Source organism: Mesoplodon mirus (genome assembly GCF_964341445.2).
Source record: "Mesoplodon mirus genome assembly, chromosome: 5".
In the NCBI taxonomy this organism is placed as follows: Eukaryota; Metazoa; Chordata; class Mammalia; order Artiodactyla; family Ziphiidae; genus Mesoplodon; species Mesoplodon mirus.
In genome coordinates this window covers 32465479-32484419 of record NC_138980.1, presented here as the reverse complement: position 1 = coordinate 32484419, position 18941 = coordinate 32465479, and the positions used below count along the sequence as shown (strand labels likewise).

General features: G+C 59.2%; 1 protein-coding gene across 2 annotated transcripts; it reads left to right on the top strand.

The window, feature by feature from the left end:
- Positions 1-11971: 11971 nt before the first annotated feature.
- CIMAP1D (CIMAP1 family member D) lies at positions 11972-18550 on the top strand (the record flags this gene model as incomplete). Of its 2 annotated transcripts, none has more annotated exons than XM_082623828.1 (4): positions 11972-12098; positions 14065-14172; positions 16741-16854; positions 18066-18550. In XM_082623828.1, the coding sequence occupies 4 exons, from the start codon at positions 11972-11974 to the stop codon at positions 18548-18550; spliced, it is 834 nt and encodes a 277-aa protein (XP_082479954.1). The 2 variants fall into 2 exon arrangements, with proteins under 2 accessions (XP_082479954.1, XP_082479953.1); XM_082623827.1 differs by having other exon boundaries at positions 14023-14172.
- Between the last annotated feature and the right edge of the window lie 391 nt (positions 18551-18941).

Sequence of the window (18941 nt, the reverse complement as noted above, 5' to 3'; positions counted from 1 at the left end):
AATGGAAATCGGAGCCAGGCCCAGGGCTAGCGCCGGGCTCGGCCCGGCGCGGGAGTCTCGGCCCTCGCTGCCCGGAGCGGCCGCGCGGGGGCGCTGGGGAGCAGCCTCCCCCGATAGCTTGGGTGGCCGCGCAGCAGGTCTCCTGCGGTGGACCGCCCCGAGGAATCCGCTTGGAAGATGGGTCCCGTCAGGGGTGAGGACGCTGTAGGGTGTGGAGCCGAGGCCCACCCACCTCTGAGCTTGTCTCCCGTCCGCCAAACGGGCAGGCGTGATGGGAGCCTGGGACACCGGGCATGGGGCCTCAGTGCCCTGTTCCGCACAGCGACTTGGGTTTGGGCTCCCCACGAGAAGCCGGGGGGAGGGGACCCACAGCAGGCATGGGCGAGGCCTGAGAACCTCATCTTCCCAACGCTGGAATCCATCCACTCTTTCCTCTGGGCCCCTCAGCCTGGCCCCAGTTTCCTTCACAGCCGTTCACCACCCAGCACCCAGAGTGGATTTAGAAACACCCTCTCAGCACGTGGACACCTCACGGCTTCCCCCTGGCAGAGGGAAAAATCCCAGCTCCTGGCCGTGGCTGGAGCCTATGAGACTGGGCAGCCTCCGGACCAGGCAGCCTCAGGACCTTAGCACAAGCCTCCCCTGCTCCGTCTCTGCCCAGATGCCGCCTCCTGAGTGGGAAGCTCCCCAGCCAGCTTCCCCCCCACAACCTGATTTCCTAGCAGTCGTTAACGAGGTCAAGTGGCTGATGTCACATCCCCCTTGTACTGGGAATGGGGGGATCTCGTCCGCTGTGACCCCAGACCCCGTGCGCAGCAGGCACACAGGAGGAAAAGGATGGAGAATCCTGGTTGTCCCCCCACCCCCGCCTGACTCTGCCTCAGTTTCCCTGACTTCAGTGTAAGAGAGGAGTCCCCAGGCCATGCTGTTTCTAAGCACCACCAGCCCTGCCCGTCTGTCTTCTCAACATCTTCATTGTTAGGGTAGAAACTGGGGCCTAAGAGCAGGAGCCGGTGGGCAGGGGAGGGGAGCTGAGTGGGGGCTGGGGCGCCGCTGGGGGCAGGGGAGGGGAGCGGAGACTCAGGGGGCCCCAAGTGTGCGAACCCAGAGTCTAACTTCCTTGGTCCCATCCCCCTCCTACCTCAGTGCCAGGAAAGGCCGCACAGGAAGGCAGCTCCAAGGTGCCGCCCCTCCCCAGGCCGGAGGTGTGGGCCCTTCTCGGGAAGCTGGGCCCTTAACCCGGGTGGGGGGCAGCAGGCCTGGTGAATGGGTCTCTTCCCAGGCCCTGACCCGGCTTCCTGGCACCCTGGCAGCCGAGGCCCTTGCAGGGTGTGGACTTGCCCCTCCCCCGCCATCGCTGGCCCCTCCAGCTCCAAGCCTCTGCTTGCGTGAACGAGGAGGGTTAATGACACCCCCGGCTTAAGAGGACAGTGCTAAGGGGAACACGATGACCGCAGCATCAGCAGAGGCCACCCTGAGGAAGGGACAGGTGGGCTCAACAGAGGACAAAGATTCCGGGCAGAGGTGGAAGAAGAAAAGGGGGGTGGGGAGACAGAGACAGAGGGAGGGGTGGGGGGAGAAGAGGGGGATGGGGCAGGTGACTGGAGGGGGTCTGGATGGATCCCAGGAGGGGCAGGGCCAGCACCAGCGGCGGGGGGGGGGGGGGGGACTGAACTGCACTTCCCACCTGCCCCAGGGACATCTGCTCTTGTCCCTAGGTGACTGAGCCCACGGGAGCCGCCTAGGTGGGGGCTGAGGTCCTGGCTGTATCCCCCCAGCCTGGGCTTCCTGCTCTTGGTCCCCCCTTCCCAGCATAGCCCCCCCCCACCCCAGCCGGAGGAAGTCCTCAGTGGCCTGTGTAGGAAGCCTCCTTCCCATGGAGGTCCCGGCCCCCACCCAAGCCCAACATCCTGGCCTCCTCCCCACCTTCCCAGGATGGCATCGGGGCTCTGCAGGGCACTCGGGGCCAAGGAGGGTGTCCAGAGAGGCCAGCGCCCCAGCCTTGGGAGATTCCTGTTCCCCCAGGACCCCTGCACCCCGGCTGGCCAGCTCCCCTCGCTAACATCACTGGTCACTTGGGGGCCTCACGGATTTTCTTTGGGGTGAGCTGGAGCCCTGAGGGCAGGGCTGGGTCATCTGGGGCCGCTGTCAAGTGCCCCACCCACCTCTGGTGTTGAAGCACCCCAGGCTTTAGCCTGAGCCCCCTCACTGGGTGGCTCCCTGCCTCGGTGGTCTCAGGGAGGCTGGGGGAGGAGACGGAGGCTCCTCAGTGAGGGGTCGCCTGTTACATAGCCAGCTCTAGAGCTGGACAGGAGCTGTTCCATCAGGCCTTCGACGTCCCTGCTGGCCCCTGAAGTCCCCTGGCCGAGCTGGGCTGAGGGGGTGAGGATGGCTGACTGGTAGACGACTTGGGAGCCTCGGGGCGCCCTGCCCGTAGAGGGGGAGGGGTTGGGCTGGGGTCACCGTCAGCGCCCAGAGCAGACCCCTCAGGACAGGCCCAGACTGACTTTATCAGGTGTGGGCAGACCAGGGTGGAGCTCAGATCAGAGGTCTGCTCGCCCAACACCCACCCACCTGTCCTTGTGGCCACTTGTCGGCCAGCTGTCCACCCACCCATGTATCCATCCATCCATCCCCAACTAAACACCCTCCCCCCTCTACACCACCCCACGCATCCACTTTGGCAGCCCTGGTGTGGGGACCAGCTCTGAGGAGGAAGGCACTGCTCTGCCTGACCAAGGAAGCAGACCCAGTGACGTGGTGGCGGTGTGGGTGTTCCCTGAGGAGCGGGAGGGCCACCCCCAGGGCAGAAGTGCTGCACTGAATTCAAACAGTTGACAAGGAACTGCTGTGGGTCACTAGGGCCAGCGCTGGGCCAGCTGTGTGAAATTCCAACCTTGCCGTAGGCCAGCTGGCTGCAGCCCAGCTGATCCATCCCAGGGCCCGGCTGGGGAGGTGACAAGGTTGGGGCACAGGACAAACTCAGGCCTGGGCAGAGCTGCCAGCCAGGCACGGCTACTCACCACCTGAAATGTAATTTTTAATTTAAATACCAACCTAAAAACAGACGTTTGATCCACTTATTGGAAAACTTTTAAGTACGTTTGGAACAATTTGGGTTTATGAATCTCCTTTTTCATCTACAATTTTATTATTTTTTATTTTTTGGGGCTGTGCTGCGTGGCTTGCGGGATCTTAGTTCCCTGACCACGGATCGAACCTGTGCTCCCTGCAGTGTAAGCGCAAGGTCCTACCTACTGGACTGCCAGGGAAGTCCCTCATCTACAGTTTTAGGAAATCTTATATACAGATGAAATACTTCCAATGAAAATTAAGCAGAAAATATAGGTAAGGGTAAAATACAACCTGGACTTAGAGAATTTAGTATGAGTGAAGAATGTAAAAATCTCAATATTTATTGAGTATTTCATGTTGAAATGATAATATTTTGGATATACCTGGTTAAATAAAGCATTTTTAAAAATAAATTTATTTATTTATTTACTTTTTGGCTGTGTTGGGTCTTCATTGCTGCATGCGAGCTTTCTCTAGTTGCGGCAAGCGGGGGGGGGCGCTACTCTTTGCTGCGGTGCGCAGGCTTCTCATTGCGGTGGCTTCTCTTGTTGCAGAGCACAAGCTCTAGGCGCACAGGCTTCAGGAGTTGTGGTACGTGGGCTCAGTAGTTGTGGCTCATGGGCTCTAGAGCACAGGCTCAGTAGTTGTGGCGCACGGGCTTAGTTGCTCCATGGCATGTGGGATCTTCCTGGACCAGGGCTTGAACCCATGTCTCCTGCATTGGCAGGCAGATTCTTAACCACTGTGCCACCAGGGAAGTCCCTTTTCTTTCTTTTCTTTTCTTTTTTTTTTAAATTTATTGATTTTTGGCTGCGTTGGGTCTTCGTTGCTGCACGCGGGCTTTCTCTAGTTGCCGTGAGCGGGGGCTACTCTTCGTTGCGGTGCGCGGGCTTCTCATTGATGTGGCTTCTCTTGTAGTGGAGCACGGGCTCTAGGCTCGTGGGCTTCAGTAGTTGTGGCACATGGGCTCAGTAGTTGCGGCTCGCGGGCTCTAGAGCACAGGCTCAGTAGCTGTGGCACACGGGCTTAGTTGCTCCACAGCATGTGGGATCTTCCCCAACCAGGGTTCGAACCCGTGTCCCCTGCATTGTCAGGTGGATTCTTAACCACTGTACCACCAGGGAAGCCCTAAAGCACCTTTTAATTTTTTTTTTTTTTTTTTTTTTTTTGCGGTACACGGGCCTCTCACTGTTGTGGCCTCTCCCGTTGTGGAGCACAGGCTCCGGATGCACAGGCTCAGCGGCCATGGCTCACGGGCCCAGCTGCTCCGCGGCATATGGGATCTTCCCGGACCGGGGCACGAACCCGCATCCCCTGCATCGGCAGGCGGACTCTCAACCACTGTGCCACCAGGGAAGCCCCCTAAAGCACCTTTTAAAAACTGATTTTCTGTTTACTGATGGCACCAGTTTCTCTTTACGTTTTTTCTGTGTGGCCATTGGGACTCTCTCCGGTGGGGGGCTTGCATTGGCTTTGTGTCTGTGAGCACAGAATGGAAATGTTGGGGTCCTCCACCGGACCCCAGGCTGAGCCCTGGGATCCCCGCTGTGCTGAGGGGTTAGGACAGTAGTTGTCACACTGTGGAGGCTCCCTGCATTGAGGGGCTGGGGCCAGAGAGCCACTCCACCCCCCACAGCGCCCGGAGAACAATTGCGCCCCAGTGCCAGCGGTGCTGGGAACCTCAGAGGTTGGGAAACCCTGGGTGGGAGGCTGCTGGTGGACAACTTGGGAGCCTCGGGGCTCCCTGCCTGGAGAGGGGGAGGGGTTGGGCTGGGGTCACCGTCGGCACCTAGAGCAGACCCCTCAGGAAAGTTCTCTGCCCAAGGGGCCTGTTTCAAGCACAGGGTCTGTACCTGTGACATGAGTGGGACCAGGAGGATCCGAGCCTGGCAGTGAGGTCTGGGTGATGGGGGGGGTGCAAGTTCAGAGCCCAGTCAAGGTGGGGTTGGGGGTGGTTCTGCAGGGAGTGGGGAAACGGGTGGCAGGGCTGCGCCCGGTATCTGGGGCAGGGCTCTGTGGGTGCTGGGTAGGGAATGGGGCCAAGGTCCAACGTCCAAGGCTGAGACTGATCCAGGTAAGCTGGGTGCCCAGCAGGGTGAGGGTCAGGGTGGGGGCTGAGATCAAGGTCCTGTTGGGGCCGGGGGTCAGGGTCCTGCCGGGACTGAGGGTCAGGGGTCGGGGCTGAGGGTCAGGGATCGGGGCTGAGGATCCTGCCGGGGCCGAAGGTTACGGGTCGGGGCTGAAGGTCAGGGTCGGGCCGGGGTTGAGGGTCAGTGTTGGGCCGGACTGGTGCACCCACCGCGCCGCCGTCCTTGATGACGAGTTCTTCGGCCAGCAGGACGCGGCGGTTTAGCTCGGCTCGGCCCCGGGAGGCGCCGCATCCTGCAGCCACTAAGGCAGGAGCGCCCGGGTCCCGGCTCCCGCCACCCGCGCGTACCAGCGTCTTCTGCGGCCGCCACGCGCTGCCGGACTACAAGTCCGGGCATGCCCCGGGCGCCAGGGTGGCGGTCCGGGGCACGTTTCCCACAAGGCCGCGCGCAGCGCAGGGGCTCTCTAGCCCCGACTGGCCAACGAGGTGGCGTGGCCCTCGGGCCCGACTCGGCGGCTGGGGAGGGGGTGTCCGTCTGCGCGTAATTTAGGGCGAATGACAGCGGCGTTGTGCCTCTTAAAGGTCCCGCCCCCAGTGCTCCTGCTGCGCTGGCATCGCCCGGGACCTGGACGGGGAGGTACGGGGCGGAAGCCCCTGAGGCGGTTTGGGGTGGCTTCGGGGAAGAGGCGAGGCCGGGGGTCCTCCACCCCGAACCGGAAGGCGCCGGCCCCGAGGAACGCACAGAGGAGCGTCGCCGGGCCTGGAGCCGCCCCTGCACCGCCGCGGCTGGGCCGTGGCGTCGGGGCTGCGGGGGCGTCTCAGCGGCTGGGGTGGGGTCGTGACGAGGGTTGTGTGTTGTGATGGAGTCCGTGCCAGGCGGCCAGAGTCCTGTTGCCCGGCCCAGGGTCACGGTGCTGGGGCCCTGAGTGTGTTCTCTAGCGCTGGAGGATGACCAGACTCATGCTGAGGGTGGTTTTGTCTCAAGGGCCCTAATGAGGGTCACTCATTAAGACACAAATAGTTATTGAGCGCCCACCAGTTGCCAAATACTGTTCTAGGTGCCCGGGTGACAGCACAGAGCAAAGTGGGCCGACCCTGCCCCGAGGGGCTTCCATTCTTATGGAGGCGGGGCGGGGGCGGGAACCAGGAGGCATAAACAAGTATAATCAACAGGCAACAGTGTGCCTATAAATGTTGAACAGCTGGCACTTTAGGGCAAAAACCCCTGCTCTGTAGCTTTTTTCATGCTGATTCTTGGGTGTAAATACTCCCACCGTGGCTGATGGGAGCTGCCAGCATGACATCAACTTGCTAAGTCAGCTCTCATGAGCTCCAGCCCATCACTGTGCTGGGGACAAATACTATACTATATTAGTGGGCGATAAATACTGTGGGAAAAAGAAAAAGATGGAAGGGGGATTGGCAGTGTGGACATGGGGCAAGTTGTAGGATGAAGTTGGGTGGGCAGATGTGGAGGTTTGAGCAAAGTGAATTGGGGGAAGTGAAGAGAATTAGGAAGCATCTATGTGGGAAGGAGTGTACCAGGTAGAAGGTACAGTGAGTGCAAAGGCCCTGTAGCTGGGAGGCCAGAGGGGCGGCCCTGGAGGGATGGATAAAGCCAGAGAGGGGAGAAAGGACCTGGTCACGGTTGGGTAGGACTTTGTGGGCTCCAGGAAAGACTGCTGAGACACTCTCCAGCCCCCCCCCACCCCAATTCGAGCCCTTCCTTCCTCTGGACCTCGTGTGCTCATCCTCATAATGGGGACTCGGGGGGCGTGCAGCGGGGTACCCAGCAGAACAGGAGAGCTGCTCCCTCCCTGCTTGGCTTGGTCCCACGTGGAGAGCTGCTGCCGGCTCTTTCCCGGATGGAGGCAGGAGGGAAGCTGGCAGGTTCTCTGAGTCCTGATCCCTGGAAGAACAAGTCTTCCTTGTTAGCACCCCCGCCCCCGGAACAAAGGGGCAGGCGGCCACCGAGGCACGTGAGTCTGAGTCAGGCCCGGATAAGGGACAATTGCGAGGGACCAGGGAGGTGGGAAGTGACAGATCTCAGGCCAGGAGGGCAGGGGGAAAGCTGGCACTGCGTGGGGTGGTGTCCCCGCAAACACCTGGCCTGCGCCCCCCCCCCCCCCCGCCAGGGACAGAACAGCAGGCAATCCAGTAACTCAGCTTCCTGGGGTGCAAAATCACTTTTAGCTCCCAGATGGTTTTAGAGATGGGTGGGAGACCTCGGCTCAGCGCAGCAGTGTCAACAACCCCTCACCCCTTTCTTTTAAGGGTATTTGTGCGCTGCTTTAGACTGGTGATGTGCTGGACCCCAGGACAGGACACGCACAGCCTCCGCCTCTTCCTCTGCGTGTGTGTGTGTGTGTGTGTGTGTGTGTGTGTGTGTGTGTGTGTGTGTGTCAGGAGGGAGCAGGGCATAATCAGACAGTAAACAACTAAGGAAAGCAACTGGGGCCCTCTTCTCAGTTGAGGTCAGCTTCCTTCAGGAGACTCAGGTCAAAGCCAGTCTTGACACCTCCCTTTCTCTTAATACTGACCACTCGCCTCCTCTGCTTCAAACCCTCCAGGGCTCCCACCTCCCTCGGGGTAAAGGCCAAGGTGTCTCTGAACCCACAGGGCCCATAGATAACCAACAACCCACCCTGTACAGCTGGCTGTACAGGTGTCTCTGTGCATGTCCCACGGAGTCCCAAGCCCACAATCCCAAGACTGAACTCATGATCTTGTAAAGGCTGCTCCTCCCGCCTCTGCTACCTCCCAGGTACCTGCAGCTCCATTCTTTGAGGTGAGCAGACCAAATCCTGGAGGCTCGTAGCTCCCTCCCTGCCTACATCAAATCTGCCTGCAAACCCTGTTGGTTCTAGTTTTAAAGTAGACCCAGGGCTTCCCTGGTGGCACAGTGGTTAAGAATCTGCCTGCTAATGCAGGGGACACAGGTTCGAGCCCTGGTCTGGGGAGATTCCACATGCTGTGGAGCAACTAAGCCCGTGCACCACAACTATTGAAGCCCGTGCGCCTAGAACCTGTGCTCTGCAACAAGAGAAGCCACCGCAATGAGAAGCCCGCGCACCGCAACAAAGAGTAGCCTCTATTCCCTGCAACGAGGACCCAAGGCGGCCACAAAAAAAAAAAAGAAAAAAAAAAGTAGACCCAGAACTCACCTGCTTCTCGCTCCCTCCTGCTCCAGCCCAGCTAAGCTGGCCCCACAGTTCCTCGGCCCGCAATTCCCCACTATCCTCCCTGACACCCCCATCCCTCCCCCGCACCCCCCCCGACCCCGCAGCCCCCTCCGCCCCGGCTCCCAGTGCCGCCCACTGCCTGTTCTCCCCGAAGCCGCCAGAGGGCGCCTGTGAGCAGCGAGCGGGGCGCGTCCCTGCTCTGCCCGCCGCCCTGGGGGGTCCCGCGTCCCTCCGGGTGAGAGCCGAGCTCTCCGCGCCCCCGGGTCCTGCACCACCCGACCCACCCCGTCCCCTCCTGCCCTCACCTCCTCCCTCCCCCCCTCGCTCATTCCGTTCCAACCGCCACGGGCCTCCCCGCGGTCCCTCCCACGCGCCGGGCGCAATGCTGTCCAAGGGCCTTTGTTCCGGCGGTGCCCCTGCCAGGTGCGCCCTCTCCCCAGGTCTCCCCCGCTCTCTCCTCACCTCCCTCTGGTCTCTCCTCCAGTGACACCTGCTCAGTGAGGCTTCCCCAGCTGCACTCCCCACACCTCCGGCCCCTCCTTGCTACTTGCCTTTAACACCTGCGGACTTACTTGCCTGCCTCTCTCCACAAAAAGAGGAGGAAAGGAGTTTATGGGTTTTGTTCACCCCTGTTTCCCCAGTACCTGAAAGTGCCTGACGCACAGCTGAATCCTGGTTGAAGTAGTAACTGTGATAAGGGCTGAAATTGGTGGAGCACCGGCTGTATCCAGGCATCGGCTCGGCTTTGCAGTCTTCCCCAGACACTGCCCGCACCTTGGCCTTGTGGCTGGGCCTGAGCCCTGCTCCCACGCCCAGCTAGGCTTCCTTTTACTAGTTCTCTGATTTGCCCTCGGCTGCCCCTGTGTCATTTTGGATTAAAATACGGCTGTTTGCATCTGCTTTGAGCTAATTGGCACCTCAGCTCACCTGGTGGAGTGAAGATTTCTGGGCTGGAGTTGCAGAGACAAGTGAGCCAGCAGTGGGGGGCCGGCAGGCTGGGGGGTGCCGAGTTCAGGCGGGGAGGGGGCTGGGCCTGGAGGTCCCCAGAGCACCCTTCCCAGCTCAGGCTGCTGGTCCAGTCTGTCCCTCCCACCCCGCACTCCGTGTTAGTCCTTGGTTCTTTCCTAGGGCACAGAGGGGAAATGGAATCTGAATGTAGGGTCTCATCTCTGGGGCTGTAACTCAGAGAGGAAACAGTGGGGGCCGAATCCTGACGGGAACCAGTGTCTCTAGCTGTCTTCACTCCAGGGCTGGCTGATGGAGCCTGGGCTGGGGGCCCCAGGCATGGGGAGGGCTGGGGTCCTTCCTCTGCCTGCCCTGGGCCCCGGAGGCTGACCTCAGTGAGGTGTCCCTGGGCTCCTGCAAGTCTGGCCAGTGTGGGTCAATGGGAGGCACTAACAGGCAGAAGGAGAGAGAGGTGGGGTATTTATCCCCCATTCCCTCCTCAGTGCCCACTTCTGTCCATGGCTCTGGAGTTTGTGTGCTTCTGGAAAGAAGCACATAGCTTGTCCAGTGTTGGGGCCCACAGGTGACTGAGGATGGAGCTGGCTGTGGGCTGATCTGAAGAACGTGCATCCCAGGGGGAGGGTGGGCAGGTAAAGGTCCGAAGATTCCCACCCAAGGAGCAGGAAGCCGGCTGCTGTGGCCGCAGTGGGTGTGGACCAGGGCTGAGAAGTAGGAGTCTGGGGCAGGTGGAAGTCGGGGTGAGACCATGCGGGGCCTTGTGTGACAGGGAGGGCTTGGATTTTATCCTTAGGGCGACGGGAATCCAGAGGACTTCAGCACTCCCAGAAAGCTGAGTGGGAATTAGAACCTGGGAGAAGCCCTTAACCCTAAGCTTTGCTCTAAAACCCGAGTCAAGAGTCCTGTGCCTGTCACTCTCCCTGCCTGAGCCTCATCTCCCCTCCTGTGACCACAGAGGGGTCAGCATCAGTACCTCTTACGAGATGCTGGGTTAATTAAACACGATGATGCGGGCGCAGAAAGAACCTCAGCTCCCGCTCAGCAAAAGATCTTTTTCTGGCTTCACACAGACCGCGTTACCCCTTGAGCCCCTGGGTCTGCAGTGTTGCCCGTCTTCCGTTCCCGATGTTGTGATTGGTTCACCTCGTTGGTTTCTTGACCAGTCCAGCTGGAGCCTTATCAAATTTGTTGATCCTGGGCTTCCCTGGTGGCGCAGTGGTTGAGAGTCCACCTGCTGATGCAGGGGACATGGGTTCGTGCCCCGGCCCGGGAAGATCCCACATGCTGCGGAGCGGCTGGGCCCGAGACATGACCGCTGAGCCTGCGCGTCCGGAGCCTGTGCTCCGCAACGGGAGAGACCACAACGGTGAGAGGCCCGCGTACTGCAAAAAAAAAAAAAATTGTTGATGTTGATCCTTTCAAAGAGCCAGCTTTTTTGGTGGGGGGGCTTTGTTAATTCTTTCTGCAGTTTTCTAGGTCATTGATTTTAAGATCTTTTTTTCTAATATAAGTTTTATGACCTTTGACACAGACGGTGACTTTTTGATTAAAAAGTTAAAAAGTTACAGAATGCATGGAAGATACATTGTGGAATGAATTGTATGGTATGTGAATTGTAACTCAATACAGCTGGTAACACATTGCAGTTCTAAAGGGGCTGACAACACAACAACAGACCAGGATGCCAGGAAGAGACAGGAATGTGAATTCTGTTCAGCCAGGTTTTCCGGAGCCCCGTCTTGGAGCCTGACACAGTGGTAGCCCTCGGTGCAGTCAAGGAAATAAACTCTGCATTGGGATGGAGTAAATCCCTGTTGGCTTCTGGAAGGCAGGGGCCTGTCCTGGAGGACCACTGCCGCCTCCTTGCCGTCCTAGCTCCTGCTTGGGGCCTCGGCACAGCCCTTGCCTATCCTGAAATGATGTTCCCTCACCTTCTCACCGCAGTGACCTCTCATCCTGCCCCTGCACTGCTGTCCCCGACTCCCTGCCCTGCTGTATGTTTGCAGGACATTTAACCTTCTAACATATGGTGTGCTCATTTATACATTTATTGCTTATTTCCTCTCTCCCCTCGCGAAAACATCAACGCCTCGTCTGCCTGTTTCCATCATGTCGCACCAACCCAAACAGAAACTAGTGCACAGTAGGTGCCCAATAAGTCCTTCCTGGGTGAAGGAAGGAGGGGAGGAAGCAGCTCCCAGAGTGGTGACCTTGGACCGTGACTCAGTTTCCCTAGCTGTAGAAATGGGGCCAGGCCGCCCATGACCTCACCTGTCCCTCCTGCCACCAGGTTGTGGGTGTCCTGTTTGCAGCTCCGGCTCCCCAGGGCCTGCTCTGGCCTGGGCTGCCCAGCTCAGCTGGCTCCCGGGGGACTGGCTCTGCTGACACCGGATTCTTTCCTGGACCATCCAGCTGCCTGGCCGACACTCGATCCTGGCCCCACTTCCAGGCCAGTGACCGCTGGCCAGCCTGCTCGGGCCAGGGCCCCAGACTCCCTGCCGACAGACAAGGGGCCGTCTGTGCCGTCTGGAGGGTGTGGTTGCCCGGGGCTCTGCGAACCCCGCAGAAGCCGCCAGGATCGGGGAAGGTGTCGGCACCTGTAGCCCAGAGCTGTGTGGCCAAGGAGCTGACACCAGGAGCCCCGGACCCGCCCCTGCCCACCATGGGGACCCTTCCCTGCGACCCTGCTCCACGGTTGACCCCGGTGGCCCTGGGCCGGCGGACCACCGAGTGCCAGATCCCGGAGACTGGTCTGAGGAAGTCCTGCGGGGTAGCCCCCTTGGAGAACGGTAGGTGGGCGAGGGGGCCATGGTGGTGGGACCCTTCCCTGCTCCAATGCCCCTGCCCCGCTGGGGCGTCTGGAATGTGTGGGAGCCTGGCTGGAGGAGGGAGTCTCTAGGCCCCTGCGCTTCCCCAAACCTCAGTTTTCCTTCCCGCAGTATGGGTGTGAATGTGGCATTCCTGTGGGCCCATGAGTTGAGTGTCTTAAAGGCCAGGCACCTTTCCCGGTGCTGAGGGTACAGTGGTCAGGAGAGCAGCAGAGGTCCCGTTGGGGGACGGACACGAGGAAAAACAAGCAAGAAGCCTTTGCAGTGTATTCACTGGTGATAACTGTCTCAGAGAAAGCAGCAGAACCTGGGAGCCTGTGCAGCGGTCCGTGGGGGAGCTGAGCCTCCCTAATTCTGACACTGACCCTGGGATCTCGGTTCCGCCTCAGCCCTGCCACAGTTTCTCCATCTGTAGCAAAGCCGCTGGAGTCAGATTGGTGGCCTATGTAGCACTGACATTCTTGCAGAGGCCACCAAACGTTGCAACTGTGACAGTGTATCTCTGTGTCCAGGGGTCAGTTTCCCAACTGTGACAGTGTATCTCTGTGTCTGGGCCTCAGTTTCCCCATCTGTGATTGTGTATTTCTGTGTCTGGGCCTCAGTTTCCCACCTGTGACTGTGTATCTCTGCGTCTGGGCCTCAGGTTCCCACCTGTGACTGTGTATCTCTGCATCTGGGCCTCAGTTTCCCACATGTGACTGTATCTCTGCGTCTGGGCCTCAGTTTCCCCGCCTGTGACTTGTGTATCTCTGCGTCTGGGCCTCAGTTTCCCACCTGTGACTGTATCTCTGCGTCTGGGCCTCAGTTTCCCACCTGTGACTGTATCTCTGCGTCTGGGCCTCAGTTTCCCACCTGTGACTGTGTATCTCTGCGTCTGGGCCTCAGTTTCCCCACCTGTGACTGTGTATCTCTGCGTCTGGGCCTCAGTTTCCCACCTGTGACTGTGTATCTCTGTGTCTGGGCCTCAGTTTCCCACCTGTGACTGTATCTCTGCGTCTGGGCCTCAGTTTCCCCGCCTGTGACTGTGTATCTCTGTGTCTGGGCCTCAGTTTCCCACCTGTGACTGTATCTCTGCGTCTGGGCCTCAGTTTCCCACCTGTGACTGTGTATCTCTGCGTCTGGGCCTCAGTTTCCCCACCTGTGACTGTGTATCTCTGCGTCTGGGCCTCAGTTTCCCACCTGTGACTGTGTATCTCTGTGTCTGGGCCTCAGTTTCCCACCTGTGACTGTATCTCTGCGTCTGGGCCTCAGTTTCCCCGCCTGTGACTGTGTATCTCTGTGTCTGGGCCTCAGTTTCCCACCTGTGACTGTATCTCTGCGTCTGGGCCTCAGTTTCCCACCTGTGACTGTGTATCTCTGCGTCTGGGCCTCAGTTTCCCCACCTGTGACTGTGTATCTCTGCGTCTGGGCCTCAGTTTCCCACATGTGACTGTGTATCTCTGGGTCTGGGCCTCAGTTTCCCCACCTGTGACTGTGTATCTCTGCGTCTGGGCCTCAGTTTCCCCACCTGTGACTGTGTATCTCTGTGTCTGGGCCTCAATTTCCCACCTGTGACTGTGTATTTCTGTGTCTGGGCCTCAGTTTCCCCACCTGTGATTGTGTATCTCTGCGTCTGGGCCTCAGTTTCCCACCTGTGACGTGTATCTCTGTGTCTGGGCCTCAGTTTCCCCGCCTGTGACTGTGTATTTATGCGTCTGGGCCTCAGCAGTCCCAGGGTGCCCCAGCCCTGCAGCCCCTCCCTCCTGTAACTCCTGTGACTCACAAAGCCCCTGCCACTCCCCCTACCACCCAGGCAGCTGCTACTCTCACACCCCTGCTGTGGAGACTGGCTGGGAGGCCAGGTGGGGCCTCAGGGGCTGGTCTCTTGTCTCCTCCCATCTCTTAGGGCGCATGGCCCCTGGCCGTGACCCTCAGGCTTTGGTCGCAGACTCCGGGCCAGGCTTGTACGCCCTGCCGTCCACTGTCGGCTACATCAACCACGACTGCACCAGGGTGGCTGGTCCCGCTTACTCGCTCTTCCGGAGGCCCAGCGAGGGTAAGGCTGGTGTGGGAGAGGTGGGCCTCCAATCTCTCACCCAGAGTACTTCGTCACCCCCTTAGATCCAAGCTCTCATTCAGTCAGGCAGGAAGCCGGGACAGTGTGCAAGGTAACCCCCTCTGTGTGACCTCAGGAAAGCTGCTGTGCCTCTCTGGTCCCTTGTTGCCTTATGGAAGGGGAGTAGTGTGTGGTTTTGCAGGGCATTTGCAAATTCCTTGCTGCTTGACTTGGGCAAGCTGTGTCTGTTTCCCCCTCTGTAAACAATGACGGTACAGTCCTTACCGAATTGCGGTCAGGATTAAATACACCTTGGATGTCTGGAGACGTTCATAAAGTGAGGACTGGATGCCTTCAAAGTGGCTACAGCAGTGCCTGGTCTCCAGTCAGAGCTCCACAAAGAAGGGCTGTGGGTGTCAGTGCCGCCCCAGGTCCTCAGTCAGCGGGATGGGGGCTCCTGGGCCGTGAGGTCCCACGGGGCGCGGGGAGGGTGGAAGGAGAATCCTTTGTGTTTAGACAGGAAAGGTTGGCGAGACAGCTGGCTGTGGGGCTGGCCTGGTTCGTGGGCGACCCCGCCTCTGTGATGTCCACTTTCCTCCGGGCCAGAAGGGGTGCGATAGGGTGTCAGTGAGCATTGGATGCAGTGATGGGGCGGACACGGGGCCCCAGCTACAGCCAGCGGCCCATCGTGTGGATGGCGTCACTGCCGTGTACCTGCAAGCCTGTGCCTTCATGGTGTTGCCCACACGCTCCTTCACCCACTTTCTAGAGCGCTCGGGGTCCCGAGTGGGCTGGGCTGGGGGCTGGAAGGGTCCTTGCTCTGTGGGGACTTCGCTTCCTGTGGACAGGGGCTTGTTGGGAGGTGCGGTGCCAGCAGCCTCTTCTCAGCCTTCAGAATCAGCAACAATCCCAAACCAAAGTGAGAGAAAACTCAGGAAGCTGCGAGTGGCCCCAGAAGGCAAACGAGGGAATCAGCATCACATCTGTCACTAAGAAGGATCAAGAACCGAGCCTATGGCCCAGAGCAACCTGGGTTGCTAAGTTCTAATCCCAGTCAGAGGACCTATCCTGGGACAGAGGGACAGATAGGCTGGGGAGTCGGGGGTAGTGGTGGTTACTGTAGACTTTGCTGAGTGCCCAGGGAAGACTTCTTGGATGTGGAGGCATGGGATCTGGGCTTTGTAGGATGAGTAGGAGTTTGGTGGAGTCCCCTGGAGAAGAAGGGGACTCCAGGCAGAGCTTGCAGCATAGGCGTCGAGGTGGGAAATGCCATGAGTTGGACTGTGCTCATTTGTGCTCATTTGACACGCTTCATGTGTGTACCGTGTCATGTGTGCACACATACGCATAGTACTTAAACCAGTTGATCCTCGTCAGACCTACTGTACTTAGATGCATGTGCATTTATCCTGGAGTGGGCTTATAGACGGTAACAATGGCAATCATAGTAACTGGTCCCAATTTTTTTTTTTTTTTTTGAACGCATTGGGTGTTCATTGCTGTGCGCGGGCTTTCTCTAGTTGCAGCGAGCAGGGGCTACTCTTCATTGTGGTGCGTGGGCTTCTCATTGCAGTGGCTTCTCGTTGCAGAGCACGGGCTCTAGGTGCGCAGGCTTCAGTAGTTGTGGCACGAGGTCTCAGTAGTTGTGGCTCGTGGGCTCTAGAGCGCAGGCTGAGTAGTTGTGGCACACAGGCTTAGTTGCTCTGCGGCATGTGGGATCTTCCCGGACGAGGGATCGAACCCATGTCCCCTGCATTGGCAGGTGGATTCTTAATCACTGCACCGCTAGGGAAGTCCCTTTTTTTTTTTTTTTTTTAAATCGGTGCATGTTTTCCACTTTCTTTTTAAAAAAATCTATCTATTTATTTATTTATTTATTACTTATTTGGCTGTGCCGGGTCTTAGTTGCAGCACTTGGGATCTCTGTTGTGGCATGCAGGATCCTTTAGTTGTGGCGTGAGGGATCTCTAGTTCCCTGACCAGGGATGGAACCCGGGCCCCCTGCATTGGGAGCATGGAGTCTTAGCCACTGGACCACCACAGAAGTCCCGTGCCAATTATTAAGTGCCAGGCACTGGACCACCCCATTCTGTGGATCATATCAATGTCCATCTTCACACCCTGCTAGTGTGAAGAGGAGGCTGACCTGGGCGAAGAGCTTCCCCACGACCTGGCTCTCAGAGCCCGACACAAGCCCCTCCCTCAAGCTGGCCACCTGCAGGCAAGCCCAGGCCCTGGACGGGCTCTCCTTGGACCCATAGTCGGGCCTGGTTCTCTCACTCTACACAGAATTCTAATGGTCCAGGAGCTGGTCCCCTAGCCCCTGGCAGAGGACAGGTCAGGGGTGGGGCACAGCAAAAGGGACAGCTTTGATTGCAGGGACACAGACGGTCAGCAAGACCCAGGGCCCCCAGGTCAGGGCAACCATACCTCAGTGGGCTGAGTCCCTGCCCTCCAAGATGGGGCCAGGGGCCTCGGGGGGTGGGAGTGCCTCAGGGTTAAGCAGGGCACCGAGTAGGCGGTGGGGTCATTGGAGGCGCCCTTAGGACCCTGGGCTCCTCTCCCCAGCATCTCCACAGGAGACCAGCCCCGGGCCAGTCTACTTCCTGGACCCAAAAGTCACCCGCTTTGGCCGCAGCTGCACCCCTGCCTACTCCATGCAGGGCCGGGGCAAGTCTCGGGGTGAGTATCTGACCTGTGCTGCCCTACCAGGACCCTGCCCCTTCAGGCTCTCAGCGAACCTTGTGCCTCCGTACTCTTCTCCCCTCCCACCCCCGAGTTCTTAGACCTTCAGTGTCTTTGGAATGACAAAATCCAGTGGACTCAGAAAGAGGGGCCAGGGGCCCTGAGAGAACCTGAATGGGTGAAGTGGCCCAGGGTGACGTGATCTTGGGCACATATGGCCAAGGGTGCCACGAGGGCAGCTGGAGCTCATCCTCAGCATCAGGAGACAATAGGGGGACTGTGGCAAATGCATCCATCCCCTTCGCGGGCTCCAGACAGCTCCCCCTCACCTACAGTGCATCTCCCATCTACCCGCCCTTTCATCTTTGACCTACCACACAGCTACTTGTCCACTCACTGATCCATCAATCCATCCATTCATACATTTGCCCATCTATCTACTCACCAACCTACCCACCCATCCACCTATTCATCATCTAATCCACCCATCCACCCATCCATCCACGATCCACTCACTCATCCATCCACCCATCCATCCGTCCATCCATGATCCACACTCATCCATCTACCCATCCATCCATCCATCCATGATCCACATTCATCCACCTGCCCACCCATCCACCCATGATCCACTCATCCATCCACCCATCCATCCACAAGCTATCAATCCAGCTACAACTCCCTGAATCCATCATCTACTCATTCACTCCTCATCCACCCACTCACTACCCACCCTTCTACTCACCCATCCACTCCAACATGTACTAAGCCAATTGCTGAGAGAGAGTTGAAGTATATTTGACATGTCCTTGCTTTTTGTGAGACCCCAGCCTGGTGTGGTTAGATCCAGGTGGGGACCATCTCACCTCAGTGTGGCCATGTCTGGAGAGGCGGAGAGACCCACCCAGGGGGATCTCAGGAAGGGCTGTGAGGGCTCTGCTTAGGAGGGTGCGGGGAAGGCAGCAGGGGGAAAGGGCCTTTTGCACTGTCTTGAAGGAGGGAAAGCAGCTCCTGGGAGGTGGGAATGGGGAATGGGAGGCATTCCTGGCAGAGGGTGGAGCTTGGGCAAAGGCCAGAGGCTTGAAAGAGAACAGATGGAGGTTGGGCTCTGTGAGCTCCACGATGCATGTGGCGATAGGGAGCCACACCAGGTCCTTGAGGAGGTGAGGACCCTGTCCATTGCCAACCCTCCTGCCCCATTCTTACAGATCTGGAGGTGACGCCCGGCCCTGGGGCCTACAGCCCAGAGAAGGTGGCCCCCATGCGCCAGCGGACCCCCCCAGCTTTCACCCTGGGCTCCCGCTTCCGCCCGCGGCCCCTGGACACCTCAGCCCCTGCCCCCAACACCTACACCCTGCCTTCCCTCTGGGGCTCCCAGATCTTCACCAAGCCCAGCAGCCCAAGCTACACGGCAGCAGGCCGCACGCCCCCCGCCCGACCCCCGCAGGACCCCACTGAGATACCGGGTCCAGGCCAGTATGATAGCCCGGACCCCAACGCCTACCGTCAGCGCCGGCCAGCCTTCACCATGCTGGGGCGGCCCCGAGCCCCACGCCCCCCGGATGAGACGCCTGGCCCTGGCACCCACAGCCCCGAACAGGTCACCATGACCAAGGCCAGGGCCCCGGCATTCACCATGGGCATCCGCCACTCCAAACGGGCCACCACCATGGCCGCGGACACTGCACCCTGATGCCCTTGGGGGACAGGACCCCTGGCCTGGGCTGAGCCTCAGTTTCCCATGCTGTGAAGTGGGGTGTGGGCAGGTGGTGGGCGTGCCTAGGAGAAGCCAGGGTGGGGAGAAGGTGCCTCCTTTCTTCCTGTTCTCTGAATCGTCTGAGGTCCTTCTAGGGCACCTGCTTTCTCCAGTCCCGGGGGGGCTGTGACCCCGTGGTCCCGACAGGGAGAGCCTCCTTCCAGCGTCCCAGTTTCTTCTCTCCGGGTCACACCAGGCCAGGTCAGGCCAGGCCAGGTGGAAAAAGGGACACTCTGGTCCTCTCGAGCTGCTGGCTGGAGGCACGGCTTCCTGTGTCCTAGAACTCAGCGTCTGCCCGCTAGGGTCCGGGTCCCCAGCACAGCTTGGG